The 15,338-nt window shown below is 39.4% G+C and overlaps 1 protein-coding gene across 1 annotated transcript; it reads left to right on the top strand.

Moving 5' to 3' along the window:
- The first annotated feature begins 5,615 nt into the window (after positions 1–5,615).
- Positions 5,616–6,496, top strand: mRpS7 (mitochondrial ribosomal protein S7). The gene has a single exon (XM_090377187.1). The coding sequence runs from the start codon at positions 5,696–5,698 to the stop codon at positions 6,386–6,388; it is 693 nt and encodes a 230-aa protein (XP_090233313.1). The 5' UTR covers positions 5,616–5,695; the 3' UTR covers positions 6,389–6,496.
- The last annotated feature ends 8,842 nt before the right edge of the window (positions 6,497–15,338 follow it).

Genomic DNA, 15,338 nt, shown 5'->3' on the forward strand with positions numbered 1-15,338 from the left:
CAGCTAGACCAAGGCATTTTCGGTTCTAGTCTCAAGTTGCACCAGGTCATCAGCATAGATAATACACTGTGCTTCTTCGAAACTGTTTTCCAAGAATTCATCCATGACAATGTTCCAAACAAAGAGGCTCATCACCGAGCCCTGAGGACATCCACGACTTATCACTCTAAGAACTTCAAAGAATTTCTATTTTTAACTTTTATAATTCTGTTAGAAAAATACTCCTTGAACACTTTATATAAGTTTTTAGGGCATTTTGCTTTCCTTAACCCTGCCAGAACGCTCACCCACCAGAGTCGGTCGAAGGCTTCCTTAAAGTCAATGTTATTTGTTGTTATTTGGGGTTTTTTTTTAGGAGCATTAGCAACTAAGGCCATATTGCTCCAGGATATGCGGTGGTCATTCCCTGACCTTTCCGTCATCCTCCGTATTTGGTGGTGACGGGCTCGAACCCCTGTCTAATAAAGTCAATGAAAATTGCTAGATCGTATCTAGCATCACTCAGTTCCACAGCCTGGATTAAACTATGTGCGGCGTCTGCTACACTTTTTCTTTTCTTAAACCAATATTGGTTTAAAGAACACATAGTTTTATTTTCATATCTAATCATAAGCGGACCGATGATCAGCCTTTCATAAACCTTCCCCAGAACTGAGAGAAGAGCAATGGGTCGATATGCACCAGTCTCATTCGTTAGTCGATCTGTACTTTTAACAATCAACCTCACATGAGGCTCCTTCCAACTCCTAGGAAAAGCCCCCTGCCTTAGATATTTATTATACAAATTTAAAAATATTTCAGGATTTAACATGAATGCCTGCTTCATTACCATAACTTCAATCTTATCTGGGCCCTGCGACTTACCATCCTTTGCATGGTCTATCGCCAATCTGACTTCATCCGTAGAAAACTCACACTCATTGTACTCAGTGTCATGCTGCTCATTTTGTTCCTTCTTCTGAACCTATAGCGGAGTGGGGTTAACTCCATCGATTTCTGGAAACAAATCATCCAGTATCCTGTTCACAGAGTCATCCCAATTTAAAGTTTGATTATTACCCAAGCCGATTGTGCTTGTTATATTCATAGTTCCTTTTTTATTAGTTATAATTTTAAAAATTCCCCAAGGATCTATGGATCCTTGCTCCTTGACATACATCTCCCAATGAGATCTTTTACATTCATTTATTGGTCTACAGTATTCTTTCCTTTTATTTCTATTAAATACCCATTCAACAGATCGACATCACCAAACCCCTGTGCCTTTGATATTGCCCCCTCAATCTATTTGTTTGCTTCCGTAGCACAATTAACTGTTCACACCACCAGAAGACTGGTCTGCTCTTAATACATCTTTTGTTTATATTTACATTACAGTATCTAATTATAATGTCACTCAATTCACTAACATGTTCTTCTATATCTAAATCCTGCCAATTTACATTTGTTACTAAATTCATGTACATTTCATTGAACCCAGGCCAAGCTGCATTCTTTATACAATAGCGTTCAATATCATATATGAACCGTACCTCGTTTATATTTTCAATTGAAAATAATATAGCATTGTGGTCACTCGTGGTGTATCCTTCCACAATTCTCCAATTTTTAACTTTATTCTTCACAGCCCCAGTTGCCAATGTAAGATCAATGTAGGACTGGCCATTCACAGTTGAGAATGTTGGAGGGTGCCAACTTATATTAACTATCTGTATTCCTGAGGCAGCTATGAACTTTTCAAGAATATGTCTTCTTTCATCAGTGCTCCCTCCCCCCAGAATGGAGAATGAGAGTTAGAATTCATAGACGCCACGAAACCACAAGAACCAATAACTCCATTTACTTTTTCTAAGTATTCCACATCTGGAATAATGGATTCTGCATGCTGATAATACTGTGTTACAAGGTAAACCCTACCAAAACCACCAATCGCTTTACAACATATAGCATTTCTAATGCATAAGGTCATCACCATTGTCACAACTATATCCTTAGTTCTTATAATGATGGCAGCATTTGGAGAGCCCCCCTCAGATAACACTCTATATCCTGTTTGATAACATCTTACCTGTCCGCACACAGAATATGGCTCCTGAAGCAAGGTTATGTCAATATCATCCTTCTCCATTTTATTATTAATCTATAAGGCCACACTTTTTGCTCGCTGGGCATTTAGCTGTAGAATTTTTACGCTTCTATCCATAATTAATTTTTCTTTTATAAATTTCAAGAGCTTTTTTGTACTCTGGACATTCTTTACTTAGTGCGACATGATCAGCTTCCACCTTGTTTCGTCTCGTTTAATTCCCTTTTCTACCTCAAAGAGCACCATCTTTGGATATATCGATCTGGGTATTAAACAATTTAATCCAAGCTCCTTTAGCTTCGAACAACGTTTGATCTTATTAAGATCGTCGTCAGTTGCCGCCTCCGCAACAACTCCAGCGGGTGAGGTTGAGTAGAATATTGAGTTGACGTAATCTCCTGACAATGCCGGGCCACCAGATGGAATCGAAGGCACCAGAAAAGTCAATGGAGATAGCAAGTAGATATTTTTCTGTGGTTGAGTTTACTGTGTGGAGGAGATTGTTCATGGCGTTTTCAGTGAAGCATCCTGGCTTAAAGCCATACTGCTTTGAAGAGTCTAAGTTGGCTGTCTGGTAGTAGGTAGACAATCTGGAATGAAGCAGCCGCTTCATTACCTTGCCCAAGACAGGGAGAAGAGCAATGGGGCGGTAAGATTTGGAGAGAGTAGGATCTTTGTCTGGACCTTTTAGGATGAGTCGAAGCACAGCCTGTTTCCAAGAATCAGAGAAAATTCCTTTTGCACGGCATTTGTTGAACAGTGCTAATAGATGGTTTGGAAGATGTATAACTGCTTTCTTGATGACCTCAGCCCCAATATTAGCGTGACCAGGGCATTTATTTATTTTTATTCTGTCAAGCGCTTTGTTCGTTTCCTCAGAGGTGAAGGAAGGTTCTATTTTATTGTTGGAGAAGGCCTGGTTGTCTTGTTCAATTTGTTTTTTTTAAATCATTGATGGGATTGCCATCAATCTGAAGTAGGGCATTCAGAATATTATTAATGGATTCAGCCCATGTGTGTGTTGGGTTGCTGTCGGCAGTAAGGGTTGCATTTGGCATCTCTCCCCTGGGCAGCTTGTTCATAACAATACTATAAACGACTCCCCAAGGATCTGCCTTACCTGTAGTTGTCACAAGGTTTTGCCAAGACACTTTCTTTTTCTGACGAATGAGGCTTGTGTAGTCGTTATGATATCTTCTATATACTTCCCGTAGAGCCTGGACCTCAGCGGCGGGGGACAGGAGTGCCTGGCTCTCTGGGAGGCTTTTCGGGCAGTGTGGATTTGGCTCCTTAGGTTTTCTAGTTCCATTTACCACCATGGGACTGCTTTTAGATGCTTCCGACGTTTTTTCATAGTTCTCTCACATGCTTCTTGGATTGTGATTGTTAAAATGGAGAGGTACTCCTGCAGATCAAGATGGTTTAGTTGGGATATATCCATTTGCAGCTTTGATTTTATATTATGCTTGAAGGTATTCCAATCAACTGTTTTGATGGAATATTGATGGAATATCTGATGATAGCGTGGCATATGGGAGGAGTACTATCAAGTTGTCTAGATAGATGGAAGGAGATGGCCCTGTGGTCTGAGGTGGTCCAGGCCTCATGAACCATCCATGAGGAGAATTTTTGTGCTATGGACCGTGTGCCATGGGAAACGTCAATGTTTCTTTAGCACAGAGTATTGCTGAATGTAGAAGGGTGATGTGGTTGGTTAAGGACATCAAATGGAGAAGATGAGAGGAAGTCTTGTGCAGAATGTAAAACTCATAATAACTCATTAGAAAATCACTACTCCCTCCACCTGACTTTGGGTCAGATGGAGGGAGGCAGCTCGACGGCTGCCTTCGGCTGCCGTTGTTGGGATCCCCTCGTCATCATTGTCCTAGTCCATTTCATGATTTCCTCCAGCTCAGTGTTAGTGCACTCTATGATCGGGAAGGAATGCTGAGACTGCGCTTATTCTGTTTAGCTTTGCCTTTTGCAGCCTCCTGAGTCTGATTATATTGATCTGTTTATCAGTCTTGATCTTGTAGCTTTCTGACTGATTTCGCCGTATGCAATCCGTGAGTATTTCATTTGTGTATTCCTAGTTCCATTCCGCTGTTAGTGCTGAACTCTGTATCCGGAATAGCTTCTCTGTTGCTGCATAGAACTTGATGTCGGCCATGTCCATCAAGTGGGAGAGTTTTCAGGTTTTTCTTCCCTTCTTTAATGGTATCTCCCGTACTTGCTAGTAATAAGCATGGTGGACAGCGGGTTATATGCTAGACACAACAATAGTGGCCTCAGGGAATCTCCCTGGAAAATTCTTCTCCTGATGTTCCCGACCTTGGCAGGCATTTATTTCACAATGTTTGTTTCTAGGAAGTGTGTTACTGCCGGGTTGACTTTGTGGATATTCAGCGTCTCTGTCAGCCAACTATGTGGCACGGAGTCTATGTAGGCCGTGCACATCTTGCATTTCTTCTCGTTAGCATGCTATATAATTTCTTTCTCGACCATCAGTTGTTTCTTGCATCCTTTGCTGATCTGTTTGCATTTCTCCTGTAGTTCAGGCATTAAATTTTCGGTCTCTAAGTGGTCTGACATTTTTTTAGATTCGGTTTGCATTAAAGTTCCCAATTGTTTTCCCTCTGAGCGCTCTCTATATTGGCGTAGTCTCTTGCTGAGTGCAAGAAGGTTCTGCTTCAGGGTTTGTTGCCTTTCTTGAGGAGGCTCTTCACTTTTCCGATCTCCTTGCTCTTTCTCTTCTAGTTGTGGGTGGGCGTTTTCAGTATCCTTTGTTCTTTTATTGTATTGGTGACTCACATTTTGATTGATTTTTCAAAGATTTCAGGAGCTATCAGGTTCTTCTTGACGACAGTCCGTCGCTGATCTGCTATTCGTTGGTGGCTTGAACTCTCGGAAAAAATCATCCCGAGGCCAAACGACACAGCAAGTGTCGTTTGGTGTCCTTGTATATTGTTATATGATCCCCATCTTGGTTACTTCATAGCATGCTTGGATGATGAACGTATTCATTTCGATGCTCCATTTCATGCACTGGCGTTTGTTCCCATCTTGGGTCGTTACTAGCACGGGCGGTGTGTGACTTGTCACAGGTTTCTATTGCAGTAGAATCACTTTGAGTTGGTGGATGATTTTGCCCTTTCTTTGTGGTAGCGATACGGCGGAATAGCGCCACTTGCTTCATCTTTTCCCAGGAGACCGGTGCCGATATTTCGAAAGGATCCCTCTGCTTAAGACCTGAACGTTGGCGACTTTATTCCTTGCCTCGCTGAATGCAGTTCAATGCTTCTATTGGACACCTTCATCCGCAATGGATTTTATTATTATTATTTAATTTATGTACTTTTTTTTTTTTTGTTTTTTTGTTTTTACCTTCGAGTTCCGAAAAATGATAATTGTGTCATATTCGGAATTTGTTACTGTGAAGTGAAAAATAAAATAAAAAAATAAAAATGCGTGTGCTGAGCATGCTAATTGTTCTCGGCACTCACGTAATTTGTGTATTCCGTCAGAATGTAGTTCACCGTGATGCGCGACTCGAAAGGGTTAGGAAAGCATAGACTAGAGTTATCGCTCAGTTGAAATAATTTCAGTAGTATGGCATTTTCGTTGTTTAAAGGTTTTGTGTCCCCATTACTGAAATGCAAGCGACTGGATCCTGTTTTGACTAATGTTCGAGGGAGTATATTTCCTTCAAATTATATCGAACCTATTGTGAGAAAGGAAGAACTTAAAAAAATTGAAGAGGAAGGTAAGCTGAAGGAACTAGCTTTCGTTCCCATAAAGCCTTCGCCAAGTAATCTTAATTGCTCAGTTTTCCATGATGCCATGATAAATAAGTTTGTTAATATGATAATGAAATGTGGAAACAAAAAACTAGCTCTCAGTCTTTTAGAAAAATCGCTTGAAAATGTGAAAAGGATCCAAATCGAAAAATATCATGCAGCGGAAAGCGAAGAAGAAAAGCAGAAAATAGAATGTAATCCTCGAAAAATCTTCCACCAAGCTCTTGAAAACTGCAAACCTTTATTGTCCTTGACGCGCATTAAAAGGGGAGGAATAACTTACCGTGTACCAGTTCCTCTCACCACTTACAGATCAAGATACTATGCAATGAAGTGGTTAATCAATGCCGCCTCTGATAAAGATAGAAAAATTCATTTTCCAGAACAAATGGCAAAAGAACTCCTAGATGCTTATCATAACGAAGGACGAGTCGTAAAGAAGAAGCAGGACTTGCATAAAACTTGTGAGGGCAATAAGGCATATGCTCATTATCGATGGTCGTAGCTGTTATGGTATCAAAGTTTAGTATGTAGGTGAGGTGGGAAACCAAAGTAATGAAGCTCTAAGGATTGTTTGACTGACTTTTTTTTTTTGGAAGTTAAATTTTAGAGCAGTGGTACTGTGTGTTAAACGCTTCAAACATTCACAACTAGTTGCCGAGGTAGAAGTGATCACACACACCAAAATAAAAGAATTTTGTAATTAACTTAAATATTAAATGTATTTTAGTTCTCATTTAAGTTCTTCATTACTGTAGTATAAATTTATCACATGGTTTCCATCATAAAATGTTGTTATATAATTTTTGATCATGGGAAAAATATGTTTATGCAAACCATTAACATATGTAGCAATGACTTTCTTAATTAACCATGTAACACTGGTATGACTGACACAGTATAAGTATTGGTACAATATAAATGCATCATTAAATACTGTAAGATCTTTCTGACAGTTAAGTCCTAACCCTTTGTGGTTGCCAACAGTGAGTGAATTCCACATGAGTGTATCAATGGAATAGAGTTTAATTGTGAAACCCTTCTTGGCACTAGGCAAAGATTAGCTGATTAGAAACTTCTTCAGATCTTTTTGAAATTAAATACTGAGGCTTATTCAAGAATATTTAGTATTAATCAGGCCAAATTACGAAAAGAATAAACTTATTGCATCAGAAAAAAAAATAAAATAAAATTGCACCAATTATATTTTCCATGTTTTTAAACAATAACAGCCCATTTCTGCCTTGAATCTTGTTAGATTTCCTATCTCAACTACCTTGGGTGTGGGCACCTCCGTAGCCAGGTGGGAAGGAGCAGCAGTGCGTAGCACACGCTTCTTGATTAGACCGGGGTTCGAGCCTGTCACCACCAAATACGGAGGATGCGGAAAGGTCAGGGAATGACCACTGCATATTCCCGGAGCAATATGGCCTTAGTTGCTAATGCCCCTAAAAACTAAATAGCAACATAACAACCACCTTGGGTGCAACTTATTCTCATTATCAAATAAAATGCTGCCTGAGTTGATGAGATATAACCTACTGCTTTCTACAATTTTATATTTTTGATTCCTTGTCTCACCTGCTAATGTGAAAATACCTCCCTTGTTCATTTTGCTTATTACTTTAAGGGCCTTAAACACCTCAGGTCTTCCCTGAACTGTCTAGTCGCCATGCTGTGTTGTTCAAATCTTCTAAGAAAATACTCATGAGGATACAAAACTTAGTGCTCTTAACCATCTAATTCCCTTCTTGAACTTATTGACCAGCCAGAAGTTCTATATATATATTTTTTTAGGTTAAGTCCTACACCTGAATACAATAATCCAAATGGGATTTCACCATTGTTTTATAAAGAGGAATAAAAATGGCCTTCCTGCTAGCAAAGCTCCTACAGAGGACTGATAACATACCATAGACTTTTGTCTGCCTGCTTACAATACAAGGAGAACATATCTTCCTGTATAAAAATTGTTAAACTTTTCCAACTCTGAAACACTTTTAATTACATGTCACCTAGTCTGCATGTCAACCTTCAAACTAGCCAGAGATTGGATGTAGCCTTGAGATATCCCTGTAATCTCAAGGATTGAGGTGTGGAGTTTCAAATGACCAAACATTTTTAAAATGACTGAAAATGATGTGGTCATCATTGAATGTTTTATGAAGCAGCTGGGTTACTGGCTGACCAATGTGTGAAGGAGCTTCATCCTGCATAAAAACACTTGCTTCCAAACGTTCTCTCCAAAAGAGCAGGAATGATATGCTGAAGATTGCAGTAATGCTCAGCTGTTATAGTATATGTCCAGTGACAGTAAGCTCAAACCTCAAAGAAAGAAATTATCCAATTATGAAAGTTACTGTAAACCCACACTAACAGTAATATGTAGGCAACAAAGAGGCATTTCGTTGGCAGCACTTTTCAGATAATAATTCCCACACCCAACAGTTTGGATATTCACATTGGCAATTAACTGAAAGTGAGTGTTATTCCACAAGTTTTTCCCTGGCCACATGTCGTCAATCTCCAGCCTGCTGGAAACCATGGAACAAAGTCATTACACCGATGTAGCTTAGTTTGTGTTAGCAGTTGCACCAAATGGATCACTATGAGTACCAGTGAGTGATGGACTGAAGAACTTTACACACAGTTCACCCTTAAGTTGTGATACTGCCTTAGCACTAACAGATGAAGGTTGATTTCGTGCTGTACCATCTGCCACAGCAACAGTGTACTACAACAGCCGCTGTGATTGGGGGATGTCCCCTGTTGTGAGCTACATATGTCACCTGTTTCTTTGAATTTGCTCATTTTGCCAAGCCCATTTTTGGAGAAGTGGTCCTTTTCATAATCCTTTTACTTATGCAGTCATGGTGCCCATAAAGTAAAACAAAGCCAATGGCACAGAATCTAACAGGTGCCAAACTTTGTTTTTTAATTTCTGGAAAAACTTTTGGGTTTTTTTGAATTCTGCTTGAAGTATACTAATTCAACCTTTCTTAATGGATTGCAATGTATGTAAATTTTTATTTTTAATAACTAAATATTTAAAAATGCTGTGTTTTTATATGTTTTATTAAAAAAAAAATTAGCATTGGTGAGAGCCTATCAGATTCTTACTCTGGCAAATAAATGCATAAAAGTAGAATGGATGTGGCAGTGCATAACTTGATTTAGCACATTATGGCATAAGCTGTTGACGTACCATAAATAACCAACCAACCAACTTGGTATGGAACCTGATAGGTTTTCTTATGTTATAACTTAATGAAAATGATAAAAAAAAAAAAAAAAGCAAAAGCCATAACAAATGAAACTGATTATATTTAGGCAACTACAGAAAATTGCAGATTTATCTTCAATGTACAATTAACATGGTTTTGTTATTTTTGAGAGTATCCTCTCAGTTCCAGTGCTATTATTGCAGGGTTAAACCCCAATATTCCCTAAGTGCTACCATGGAGTTGCTGCAGTTCTGGTAAAACAATTTTACCAATGAAGTACAACCTTCATTTGGAGTACTATTTCAAGATCTGGTGACTGCAGTCTGCTTTTAAATTCTTGCAGAAATGTGACTGATAATCACCTGATTGTGGTTAGATTTGTGTTCTGGTGCACATACCTCCAATTCCACCCAACCCATGGAAGTTTTTTTTTAAAAACTAATTTTTTTTTTTCACTTCTGCATGTGTTGAATAATGTCCATTCCAAATTTTAACTTTCTGTCATTGGTTTTCTTTTTTATAGCCAGCTGCATTGATGCACCTTAATTATGATCACTCAATATTTGTTCTATTGCTGCATTGTTAGAAAAATGTTTGCTAGCACGGTGTTGCTTGCCCCTAGCAATTTACACTTGACCAAACAAGTATAAATTGCTAGGGGAAAGGTCAGGACTATAGGAATAATGAACAAGAAGTTACAGCTCCAAATTATTAAGTCTGTTCACTGTTTTTGAAGTAGTTTGAGTTTTATTATTTTCAGTTATAAAACATTATTGTAGTACTAGAGACAAAGGAGAGGGGAAATTTAAATGCTTAAAACATTTAATTTTATTTCAGAACAATTAAATTCTAGCACTTAAATTTTAGAATTTCCTCTAACTACCCATTCTCAGAACTGGTAATTACCAGTTTGTGAAACCAACTGACCTTACTGAGGGCTGTGTTGGATGGCTAAGGATATGATTTACTAAGGATATATATATAAATTTGCCTCATTGTTCTTCTGTTTATGGCACCCCTTAAAGAATCATGCCCCAGGCAAGAGCCCTGCTAGCCTGTACCTTAATCTGGCACTGGTTCTGCATGCTAAAAGGTGGTGACTACATCAGGAATATGTATAATGGTGAGTTTTCCATGATGATCATGGCATTATTCTTGTGCTCATAAAATTTTCTATACAAATTGAATAAACAGAATATGAATATGTGCCTACATACTCCTTCTTGACTGCAAGAGATGGCATGGTAAGTCTCTAATGCGGAATGTATAAAGAACACTTATGCAATTATAGTTACAGAGGATAATGTATATATTATCCTATTATGTATATATTAACATATAATGTATATATGTTACAGAGGATAATGTATATATTATCCTCTGTAACAGCCAGGAGTTACTGCATTGCAGTTCTCATTTTTGAAAGAATTTAAGAGACTCAATTTGTAGGAAAACAGACTGGGCTGTTTTTCTGTGAACTGAGTAGTGCTTTTACATGACAATGGATGACAGCATTCACAAACAAAACAGACTATTAATGATTTGGAGCTGTAACCAGAATTTGATAAAACAATGGAACAAGTTAGTAGTGGCATGTGATGCAAGAAAGCAAGTAAAAGCAAGCTTATGCAGCATCAGCCAAAAAAAAAAAAAAAAAAAAAAAATATATCACACCATTCCCTCCAAATGCCTGTCCAGTTCCTCCTTAAATTTATTTAACCTATCAACTTCCACAATGACAGATGGAAGTTTGTTCCAGCAATTAACCACCCGCTGGCTAAAGGCAAATTTCCGCACATCTATTCTACATCTGTCTGTTCTTAATTTGAATTTATGCCCCCTTCGGTTCGTAATCTGAACAAGTGGAAGGATCCCATCAGAATTCAGCGTGCTGAACCCATTCAAGGCCTTATACACTTCAATCAGATCACTGCACAGTTGCCTAGTCTCCAGCCACTGCAATTTGCAGAACTTAAGCCTCTTTCGGTAAGAGGATCCCTTCGTTCCCCTCACCAATCTTGTTGCCTCTCTCTGTACACGCTCAAGCAAATCTACATCCTTCCTAAAATGAGGCCTCCAGACCTGTATGCAGTACTCAAGGCGTGGCCTGACCATTGCCTTATACAGAGGGACAATCACCTCCTTTTCCCTGCTAGCAAAATTCCTATATATCATTGACAAAACCCCATGACCTGCCCTGGCAGCCTGTCTGCATTGCTCAGAAAACTTCATATCTGACTGCACAATTACTCCCAGGTCTTTTTCATTTTCTACCACCATGAGTGCAGTACCGCACAGTTGGTACATTTGTCTGAGGGATTGTGCAAGGCTCAAGGGGTAGAATTTTTTTCAGCCTGGACTGTACTTGTTAACAGGAGAGATTGCTTCTACAGGGATGGGATACACTTAAATAGAAAGGGTGCAAGAATTTTTGCTGATGCTGTCGAGGCAGTGTTAGGTGGGTCGGAAAACTGCTGGTTTGGGGGGATACTAGGACTAATAGATTAACAGTAGCCACTGGCAGAGGTGGAAGTGATTCTTGCACTTCTTCTATTGAAATGAGCAGAAGCCTGAAAAACAAGATGCAGGATATTTCAGAGACTGCTGGGAGTCATTGCGGTACAAGTAAACACATGGTTTGTGTTAGGGTAGCTAAGAATAGAAACAGGTGCATGTATACCTGCGTGTACACCAATGCTAGGAGTTTGGTAAATAAATTTGATGAATTTGAGGTATTGCTCAAAACATCAAAGGCAGATATTGTTGGGATATCAGAGACGTGGTGTCACACAGATATAAGTAATGCGGAACTGGTATTTGGGGAATACAATGTGTATAGAAAGGATAGACAGGACAGGAGGGGAGGAGGGGTTATGCTATTAATTAAGAAACACATAAGGTCCAAGGAAGTGAAGCCAGTCGACATCGATGGACAGGGCAGTGTCGAGTCAGTTTGGTGTGACATAAGCATAGGGAAATCAAAATTGAGAGTAGGAGTGTGCTATAGGCCTAATGACTCTGATGAGTATAATAAGATATTGTACAGGGAAATAGAGTGGGCCAGTAAATCAGAGAGTCTTATAATGGGGGATTTTAATTTCCCAGATATTGACTGGAATTTGTGGGTTGGTCACTCGCACACTAGCAAGGCTTTTGTGGATTTATTGGATGATTGTTTTCTACATCAGCATGTTCGTGAGGCAACAAGAGGGAACAATACTCCTGATCTGATTATCAGTAGTGATTCTTCATGCATTAAGAATCTGCAGATAAATGAACCACTAGGTGGCAGTGATCACAGTGTGTTGAAGTGGGATTTACACAAGGAGGTAACTACCATCAGAGGTAAAGGGAAGGGTTTTTGTTTTTGTAAAGGAGACTATGATGGTCTGAGACAGTATTTAAATTCTATACAGAGGGACCAACTGATGATGTTACCAACAGCGAACTCAAAATGGGAAGCATTCAAGGAACTAATCTTGGAGGCTACCAGGCTTTACATACCAACTAAGAAATATTGTTCAAGGTTTAGGCCTAAATGGTTGTCAGATGAACTAATGAGGCATGTGGCAGAGAAGAAAAATGCATGGGATACATACAAATTAATGGGGGACATGGAAGCCTATGATAGATATAAGTTGGTCTGTAATCAAGTCACAAAGGAGATTAGGCAGGCAAAGGCAGACTACGAAAAATCCTTGGCAAAGGATCCAAAGATAAACAGAAAAGAGTTCTGTACATATTTAAACTCGAGAAGGAAAGGGATGAATCAGATTGGTCCACTGGATATTGATGGTTCAACAGTTGAGGATCCTGCTCAGGTGGCTAACAATCTAAACGAGTATTTTGCATCTACATTCACGCATGAGGAGTTATTCAGGAAGGAGAATGATGTAGGTAAAGTAAACATTGGCAGTGAGCTGGATGATTTTGTAATAACTGAGAGGAAAGTGGAGGAGAGATTGTTGAGGATAAACATAAAAAAGGCACCTGGGGTGGTTGGGATCTATCCAGTTATATTAAAGGAGGCAGCAAAGGAAGTAAGCAAACCCCTAGCCATAGGGGTTTGCTTACTTCCTAGATAGACCTTACTACATAGACCTGTTAGTTTAACTTCTGTTCCAGGTAAGTTAATGGAGGCACTGGTTAAAGAAGCACTGCAGGATCATCTAGACAAGAATTCAGTTATAGCTCAGACGCAGCATGGTTTTGTTAAGGGCAGGTCTTGCCTGACCAATTTGATTGGATACTATGATGTAGTCACAAAAGAACTGGATGCAGGGAATAACTTTGATATTATATATTTGGATCTTAGAAAGGCTTTTGATACTGTTGCACATGGAAGACTGCTGCACAAATTGGAGCAGTGTGGCATTTGAGGCAAATTGCTGCTATGGATAAGGGGATGGTTGAGTGGCAGAAGACAGAGAGTGGTAATCAATGGACACTGCTCAACGTGGACTAATGTTATTAGTGGAGTTCCTCAGGGTTCAGTGTTGGGTCCGTTGTTGTTTTCGGTGTTTATGAATGATATTGATGATGGGATATCAAGTTTAATGTCCAAGTTTGCAGATGATACAAAGGTTGGCAGGGTTGTTAAGGACACTACTGACGCTATGCTGCTGCAACAGGATCTGGAAAGGTTGAACAGATGGGCTGAGAGGTGGCAAATGAAGTTTAACATTGACAAATGTAAAGTACTACATATGGGAAACAGTAACCCCAGAGCAACGTATCAACTCTGCGTACTACACTGACAGTGGTGGAGAATGAAAAGGACCTGGGGTTAATTGTGCAGGCAGATATGAAGTTCTCTGAGCAGTGCAGACGAGCTGCAAGAGTAGCTCATGGTGTCTTGTCAATGATATACAGGAATTTTTCTAGCAGGGATAAGGAGGTGATTATTCCCTTGTATAAGGCAATGGTTAGGCCACATCATGAGTACTGTATACAGGTCTGGAGGCCTCATTTCAAGAAGGATGTAGAGCTGCTGGAACGGGTACAGAGAAGGGCAACAAGATTAGTGAATGGAACAAAGGGTTGCTCTTACGAAGAAAGGCTTAAGTTTTGCAAATTACAGAGTCTGGAGACTAGGCACCGGCGAGGTGATCTGATAGAAGTGTATAAGGCTTTGAATGGTTTGAGCATGCTCAATGCCAATGGGATTCTTCATCTTGCTCAGAATAATCACCTCAGAGGGCATAAATTCCAATTGAGGAAGGACGGATGTCGGATAGATGTGCGGAAATTTGCCTTTGGCCAGTGGGTGGTTGGTTGGCGGAACCGACTTCCATCACTTGTTGTTGAAGTTGATAGCCTAAACAAATTTAAGGCTCAACTGGACAGGTATTTCGAACGAACGGAGGGGTGAAATGGGAGTGGGTTTTTTTTTTTTTTTTTTGGCTGATGCTGCATAAGCTTGCTTTCTTGCATCATATGCCTCTGCTAATGCTAGATGCAAAATACTCATTCAGTTTGTTTGCTATCTGAGCAGGATCATCAACAGTCGAACCATCCATATCAAGTGGACCAATCAGATTCATCTCCTTCCTTTTAGAGTTTATATAAGTAAAGAAACCCTTGCTGTTTTTCTTAGCATCTTTTTCCAGAGATTTCTCATAATCTGCCTAACCTCCTTTGTGACCTGATTACAGACTAGCTTATATCTGCTAGCTTATAAGGCTTCTGAGTCGCTTGATAATTTATATGCATCCCATGCCTTTTTGTTCTCTGTCACGAGTCTCTTTAGTTCATTTGATAACCATTTAGGCCTAAACCTTGAACAATATTTCTTAATAGGTATGAAACTTTTAGTAGCTTCCACGATTAATTCCTTGAATGCTTCCCACTTAGAATTTACTGTTGGTAACATCGTCATTGATCCCACTGTACAGAATTTAAAACCTGTCTCTGAGACCACTGTACTCACTTTTACGGAAGCAAAAACCCTTTCCTTTACCCCTGATGGTAATTATATCTTTAAGTAAATCTCACGTTAGTCATAATTAAGGTACATCAATGCAGCTGGCTATAAAGCAGAAAACCACTGGCAGAGAGAATTTATATATTCTGTAGGAGACGTGGATGTTGTAGTTTCATCTGATAAAGAAATTAAAATATCACCAAATCATGAAGCCTATCAACAGATATTTGGGAGAGCTACTGTTAATGGATCACCAGCTCATGCTTCAAGTATAGCTGCTGAGCCTGTTGGTTATTCTGCTGGTTTGA

Source organism: Mastigoproctus giganteus, chromosome 7 (assembly GCF_048544385.1).
Source record: "Mastigoproctus giganteus isolate SK-2022 chromosome 7, ASM4854438v1, whole genome shotgun sequence".
Lineage (NCBI taxonomy): Eukaryota > Metazoa > Arthropoda > Arachnida > Uropygi > Thelyphonidae > Mastigoproctus > Mastigoproctus giganteus.